This window comes from Sinocyclocheilus rhinocerous, unplaced genomic scaffold, assembly GCF_001515625.1.
Source record: "Sinocyclocheilus rhinocerous isolate Xijiao unplaced genomic scaffold, SAMN03320098_v1.1 scaffold1829, whole genome shotgun sequence".
NCBI lineage: Eukaryota > Metazoa > Chordata > Actinopteri > Cypriniformes > Cyprinidae > Sinocyclocheilus > Sinocyclocheilus rhinocerous.
The window spans coordinates 799,550-807,393 of NW_015650027.1; the positions used below are offsets into that span (position 1 = coordinate 799,550).

The following is a 7,844-nucleotide window of genomic DNA, read 5'->3' on the forward strand; positions in this document are numbered from 1 at the left end:
ACCGTTTTCTACTGACAACAGCATAAATGAATAGATTATAGGGATCCAATCAACTGTTTTTGGTTCATTTATGAAGAGAGACGTCTAAAGCTTCAGAAAACCTTGCCGAGATTTTGGTGACCCCTAGTGAGCAAAATAATCATCTACTGAGGCGTCTGAAGACTACTTAAATAACCCGATTCTTATTCCAGACGGGTTCATTTGACACAAAATGATGCATGATACTGTCTTCTGCTGTATAAGAACTGAAATTATGGTCATTTAATGAGCAAACGACTTTATTAATAAAGTTTTTTTTTCTCCACATTTCTAGAGGGCATACAACCACAGCATAAGCAGCAACTACAGCATGGGCAGCTGTAAAGATAACCTGATGATTTCATCTCAAAACCTCACCACCACACGTTCATGTTCTACAACATCCGCACCTCAAAGAAAAAAAAAACATCTACTTAATTTTGTGTGACCAATTTAATCCTCCAAGCATGCATAACAAAGGAATGAGCTACTTTTCAAATGTAAGTTTTTAAAAAGGAATGAAATATAAATTGCCATGTTTGAAAACCCATTGTAAGTGTTGTAATTCTATGGCAAGGCTTTATGTATTTCATGTTAATGTAAGCAGTGATCTGTACTGATTAGAGAACACATCAAGGCTTAGTACAACATCAAGCAAAAAATTCTGATGCTTTAGCATTAGCGGCGGACAGTGGTCCAGCCATCATCATCCGTCTCGTTCTTGGTCCGGCGTGGGTTTTCCTTATCTTTGTCAGAGCGCCAGGTGCTCTTCTCACCGCCATCACGGTCCTGGTCACGTGGTCTGGGAGGAGCCTCTCTTTCGTCCTTGCGCTCTTCCCGTCGGTCTTCACCACCACGACGCCATGAACCACCTTTGAGTTAAGAAATAGGATGTAAGAAACTGACCTCTTAAAAGGTACCCCAAGCATATTTCACTTGCTCAGCTTTGTCCAAGGGTCTTGGATTTTATACCAACACCTACCTACTGTCATGGATGCCACTTTAAACCAGAACTGCTCATCTTGTTTTGTTTGAAACAAAAACATCAATAACTTGGACATTATTGGATTCAATTGCAATTTTTAGACTTCATGGCAATTAAGTGTTTGCAGCAGCATGGCTATGTTTGGAGGCATTTTGGACTGCTGTGGTATCATGCATTTGTAGTTGCCACTTGAGTTTGTTCTGTTAGATGTACTTCTGTGATTTAGTTTTGGATAAGTGCTTTAAGCAGTAAATAAATTTACTGTTATAACTAGAGCCAGACCGAATATTATCGGCAGATATGAGCCTGTCGCAGATACATCGGTATCGGTGAATATGCTGCCGATATTAATTTTTTTTACAGAACATATAAAGCAGATTAAATGCTTCTGAATGGTGTAATTACTTAGTTTGTCCAGCAGAGCGCGCTCCATTGTTTGCTACTGGTGACTCAGGGTAAGTGTAGAGATGCGCAGATGAGCTCAAACTTTACCCGAGTCTTAATTATCCACCCGCCACCCACCCGCACCTATATTTGATCGTCACATTACAATGATTCTAATTCTTAGTTTTGCATGATGATATGATGAATGGATGGTTCATTTTTAACAGCAGATTCAGTGACGTTAGAGCTGATCTGCGCATCACTGCACACGTCTGCGGCGCATCACGGCCACCGGAGCTGCTTGTGGCTGCTCTATAGTCAATGCTGGTGTTTATACTGGCCCAGAACTCATGCTTATCACATCGGTCACATTTCCTAACTGGGTATCTACACTGGACACGAGCGGCGCAACAAAATACAATAGAACCCATTATAATCAGTGATGGAAAAATGTTTGAACACTATGTTCTAATGAGCCACTTTGAAACTGTGCTGTCATTTTATTTATTTTATTTTTTTAATATAGGTTATGAACAGAACTGTGATATTTCAAAAATACTGAAATACTTTAGCCGCGGAGCGGTGTTTCTGAGATCAGTGAGCGCGGAGTGGATCGGAAGCGGGAAATGGTGAACCCGGAGTGGAGTGATTATTAAATGCTTAGGAGCGCGAAGGGGAAATTGATGCCTCTCCACTCCGCTCACATACTCTGCCGGACATCCACACAAATGTGGCTTTTTGTTAGTGACTGTCCTACTACAGGATTTAACACAGAGTAACAGCTCACTACCAGTTACAAAAGACACTGTAACAGTCTGTCACAGGCAATTATAGTTGCATTTTTCATCAATTAATTTCTTTAATGATCTTTTGACTATGTTCTGGCCTGCCATCTAGTGGCGAAATTTTTTTTTGGCCCGATGCCAAACTTACTTGCCGACCCCTGCCCTACACAATTTCAATTTATACAATTCAAGTTATATATATTTTGTTCTATTTGTGTTAAGATTTATAATAAGTGAAGTTTACTGTTAAGTGCACTGATGTCAGACCCATTTTGAATAATAAAGTTTGTTAAATTGTTAAATACCCTGCCTCCATAAGTGTTTGATCACCACATTTGAGTATTGCAAAAAATGTGTTTATGTATATATATTCTGTTTATGTATATACGGTATTCTATATACAGTACCAGTCAAAAGTTTGGACACACGAACGGGAAGTGTGTGCAAACTTTTGACTATAGTGTACTAGGGCTGTGCGATATGGACAAAAAAAATATCACGATTTCTTTGATCAATTTTGCGATTTCGATTTTAATCACGATTTTGACACACACAGACATGCTTTACAGTCATTAATGCATTCAGTGTGAATTTAAAACATATTTCCAAAAGAAAACCAATTAGAGCTTTATCAAAAAGCTGTAACATGTCTCTAGAAGAGACATATGGCAGAAAAAATAAAGCCCGTGTCCAGGGATTTTTTTTTGCCATGCATTGGTCATAGAGCTCTTTGTGGCATTGCCTCAGATGTTGAACTAGATTTGTTGCGCCAAGTTCACACGTACTCCATCTGCAGTGTGTATACAGTATGTGTATACGGTGCAGAAGCAGCACGGACTCATTTTGCTCATTCTCTTTTATCACAGTACAGTAATACAATCTTTCATAGACATTCAGCGCGTGCAGCACAGCAGAAATAGATTTCGTGCGGAAACGATTGCAGCAGGACTGCTGCAGACGCACCGCTCCTGGAGCGCACTGCCGGACCACAATCGCGTGCAGTGTGAACGCTCTGATCCGTTAACATGGGCGTGGAAAAAATACGCACCACAGATGGAGTGTGTGAACCTGGCGTTACGTTTGTATGCCCGCCCGGTCTGTTCTGTTCTCGTGCTCCATTTAGACGTGCTGCATTCTGATTGGTTCGGATAGCATACTGCGGGAGGTCGGGGGCGCGGAAAATCGTGCTATAAAGCGATTTAGAAATCGCGCGAGCTCAAATCGCGATTTTATGACGATTTCGATTAATCACACAGCCCTATAGTGTACCATAATATAGCCTACACACAAAGAATATCGGCCGATATATCGATAGCGTCTTGTTTACTCCCTAATATCGGCATCGGCCCACAAAAAAACCATATCGTTCGGGTTCTAGTTATAACTTCTATTATTAACTCCAGGCACTCATGACCCCACACTATAAAACAGCTTTATCTGGGCCACTGATACAGTACCTTCATCTCAAACAAGTGTACATTTTAATCAAATCTGTCAAAAGGCTCTATATGTGCAAACTTAAATGAGTGAAAATATTATGACTGCATTAGAGATGTGCAAGGCAGATCATGAGACTAACCTTCATCATGGGCTCTGTGATCACGATCGCAGTCTCGGTCATCTCTGCGGTCCCTCATGTCACGGCGTTCACGACGATCATCATGGTCAAAGTCTTCACGACGAGAGTCACGCCAGCTGCTCTGCTCCTCAGCACCACCTCTTCTCCAGCCACCCCCTTCTTCCCTGCACATACACACACATTCACATTAAACTTACTGCCAACTGGATGAGCCTAGATTTCCAGCAAATAGTAAATGGGTGGATCTTAAGATCTGAAAAAGTAAGGTATGGAACCTGTTTTATAAAATATTTTATTCAATTACACAGGCCTAAGGACCACAAGGACTTAACACTGCTTTTAAAAAAAACAATCACTGTTTAAAGAAAGAAAAAAAAACGTTATATTCTAATTAGTATGTAAAAAGAAAAAAAAAAAAATCAGGGGAAAAATGTTTTATGCATGTCTATTCTTTACTAGGGATATGCCGGTATCAAATTCTCATGTTGCGATTAATTGCTAATGCTTTTATCACGGTATACGGTGTTATCACGATATTTTACTACTCCCTACTTTCAAATGCCAATTCAAAAAGAAGCAAAACATGCACTCATACAACCATCTACAACCGATTATAATCTAGAACATGACAAACATTATATACATTATAATTCATCAGAAGTACATCATAAGCAATTGCATGGCATAAATGTGCAGCATTTTAACTGCTCTGAAACCACACGCTTGTAGAATATGCAACAGTGTCACATGTCACATTTGTCATAACAGAAAACTCTTCAGACCAAACTTTTATTTTTCATAAAGAGTAAATTGTTAGAAAAACGGAATGCGTTATATTTTTACCTGGGAGGGCGGCGATCTCTAAATCGATCTCCCTCATGACCGTCATCTCCCTCACGCTCACCATCATCATGGCCAGTTTCACGAGCAGGTCCCCAGCTTTCTTCCCGAGCCTTCTCTCGCTCTCTCCATCCACCTACAAAAGGTTACATGGAGCAATTACATGAGTTGAAAAAACATGCAATTGAGATTATTGAAAAATGGCAACTGAACTGACTATGGGTGGGGGGGAAAATACACAATACACGGACGCCAAGTATCGATATTTTATTATGCTATTTGGTAGAATAATAAAATCAATTCTTTTACAGCCCACTAGATGGTGGTGTTGAGTTTTTTTCTGGTCAGGTCAGCTGGTTCACCGGATGTAAGACTATGTTTTATTTATTTTAAATTTAACAGTAATTTACTTTCAAATGCCCCAATTGCTGAAGGGTCTGCACAACGTTTTTGTACAAGTTTAAGTTGCATTGTTCAAAATACCTGTAGTAGCACAGCAGTGCATACTAGGGCTGTGCGATTTGGGGGAAAATATCAAATTGCGATTTTGACAGATATTGCGATTGCGATTTGATTTGCGACTTTAAGTCTTTAGTCAAGCTTCAGCTCAATATTGTCAATAATGTGCTTTTCCTTTGGGGACATAATCTGAAGTTGGAAAAAGGTAATAAATTACAATATCTCGCAGAATATCACAATATATTGTATCGTGACACGTATCGTGATAATATCGTATTGTGAGGCCTCTGGTGATTCCCACCCCTAGAACTGACTATGGTTACCAAAAAACAACTTTCCACTGATCAAATACAATATAAAGGGGTCATATTTTTGTTCCCTCTGAGGTTCGCAGACATTAGTGAATGATTTCCAACAACTACAGTAATTCATTTTTTCACCTCTTATTTTCCAACCATCTTTCCTCTGACCTCTGGAATAAAATGGGTTTTATTTTGCGGTTGTACCTTTAAGACCAAATAAATTTCTCCAATGAAATTACACTTTGCTGCACTTAAGAACGAGCTGTGGGTTTAAACTGTCCCATGCTTCAATAACAGATGATAGCATCACATTGCTTCATGACAGGAAAATTAGATTCCTCGTGATATGAACCCTTTAAAACACATATTTGGCAACATGCCCTCTGCAAGAAAAGAAACAGAAATACCATATGAGCTCGCACCTGGTCTCCCAAGAGGTTTCCAGGCTTTAGAGTCATCTCCATGACGTGGGCCAGAGTCATCCATACCCCTACGGCCTCCCCTCTCATCATCCCCTCCTCTTCTGGGGCCCCAGTCATCATCTGCCCCACGTCGAGGCCCCCTGGGTTCATCCATGCCTCTACGGGGTCCACGGTCGTCATCAAAGCCTCTTCTTGGGCCACGGTCATCATCACCTCGTCTGGGGCCACGGTCATCGTCCATTCCACGCCTTGGTCCGCGGTCCTCATCAGCTCTTCGGTTACCTCGGTCATCGTCAACGCCCCTCCTGGGCCCACGGTCATCATCAAATCCCCGTCTGGGTCCACGGTCATCGTCACCTCCTCGGCGCGGACCTCGTTCATCATCAAAGCCACGGCGGAGTCCTCTGTCATCTGAACCACCACGACGAGAACTTTCTCCTCCTCTCCGGAAGGGCATTTCACAGTCACGGTCTTCTCGATCATTGTCTTCGCGGCCTTCACGCCCCTCCTGACGCCACTCCCTGGGAGGAAAAAAAAAAAAAAGATAATGAATCACAATTCTCTGCATCGGTTTTTAATCTTTGTCCTTACGCATCAGGTTATCAAATAATGTGAAAACTCTTACCGGTCACCAACAGGACGTCGCCAGTCTGAATCACCCTCACCACGCTTCCTCCAGCCTCCTTCTTCCTGTTCACCCCAGTCCTGGAAAGAAAATAATTAAAATTTAGACTAAGAAATAACAATATCCATTTTATATCTGAACAACAGTATGCAGTCATCATCTGGTTAAAATGGAAGTATTAATTTTGTGAAGTGTTAATTTTTATAGAAATTAATACTCTTCACCAAGGGAGCATTATAATGCTCAAAATAATTGTTACAAAATTGCTGTTCTTTTAAACTTTTTATTCAAAGAATCCTGAAAAAAATTCCACAAAAATTTTAAGCAGCCCAAATCAGCATATTTGAATGATTTCTGAAGGATCATGTGACACTGAAGACCTGAGTAACAGATACTGAAAATTCAGCTTAGCCGTCACAGTAATAAATTACATTTTAAATTAAAGCTGCAAGCAGCGATGAAAGGGCCCTTGCACCCAGGCTCACCGCCACCCGGTGGCTTTAGGAAAACAGCTAATGGTGGGCAATATGCATTTAAAGTGATAAATATAGGAGGAATATGTCAAAGTCATTTATGTGTGCCAAACTTACTACTGCCAGCTGGTGGCGCTATGACTGTAACTGAATGTTGGCATATAGATGTCTTCAGACCAGGACTTTTATCAAATCTGTGAAATTTGGTGCAGACTGAACATGGTATGTTTGACATAGTATAAAACATGAAATGTGCTGTTGCCAACAGGTGGCGCTATAAATTATAACTGAATATTGGCTTGTAAATATACTACTGCCAGCTGGTGGCGCTATGACTGTAACTGAATGTTGGCATATAGATGTCTTCAGACCAGGACTTTTATCAAATCTGTGAAATTTGGTGCAGACTGAACATGGTATGTTTGACATAGTATAAAACATGAAATGTGCTGTTGCCAACAGGTGGCGCTATAAATTATAACTGAATATTGGCATGTAAATGTTTTCAGGCCAGGACTCTTACCAAACATGTGAAGTTAGGGGCAGATCGGACATTGCATGTTTAAGTTAGTGTAAAACAAGTAAGGTGTGGCTAACTCTTAACTTTTATAAAGAATATCTCTTTGGATTTGAGACTTTAGTCTTTGCAACTTTACAGATCTTCTTTATGCACCAAGAGCTTGTAACACTCTAAAGAGAAAGGAAAAAATGAAATCGCATCATATGACCCCTTTAAGATGTGTTCAGTCCAGGACTCCTATAAAACGTGTGCAGATTGGGGCATATTGGGCATTATATGCATGAGTTACAACAACTTCCTGTTTGATGGCGTTAATAGCAACCCTCTACATTGCGAGTAAATCACTCGCATATGCGACTAAATCTTCACTCTGGGCGACTAAATTATGTCTAATATTAGCCAATTGCTAATAAATTCTCAGATTTTACTCGCCAGTGTGAGTTGGAGGCTAA

The 7,844-nt window shown here is 40.5% G+C and overlaps 1 protein-coding gene across 3 annotated transcripts in view; it reads right to left on the reverse strand.

Moving 5' to 3' along the window:
- Positions 1 to 260: 260 nt before the first annotated feature.
- Positions 261 to 7,844, reverse strand: part of eif3s10 (eukaryotic translation initiation factor 3, subunit 10 (theta)) — a 20,439-nt gene continuing 12,855 nt past the window's right edge. For 2 of the 3 annotated variants that reach the window (XM_016516421.1, XM_016516424.1), the window contains 5 exons: positions 6,400 to 6,479; positions 5,760 to 6,295; positions 4,595 to 4,727; positions 3,752 to 3,915; positions 261 to 890 (listed from right to left, as the gene is read on the reverse strand). In XM_016516421.1, the coding sequence (XP_016371907.1) occupies positions 697 to 890; positions 3,752 to 3,915; positions 4,595 to 4,727; positions 5,760 to 6,295; positions 6,400 to 6,479 (1,107 nt within the window). In that variant the 3' untranslated portion in view covers positions 261 to 696. The remainder of the gene's footprint in view (positions 891 to 3,751; positions 3,916 to 4,594; positions 4,728 to 5,759; positions 6,296 to 6,399; positions 6,480 to 7,844) is intronic. The other variant, XM_016516422.1, reaches the window with a different exon arrangement.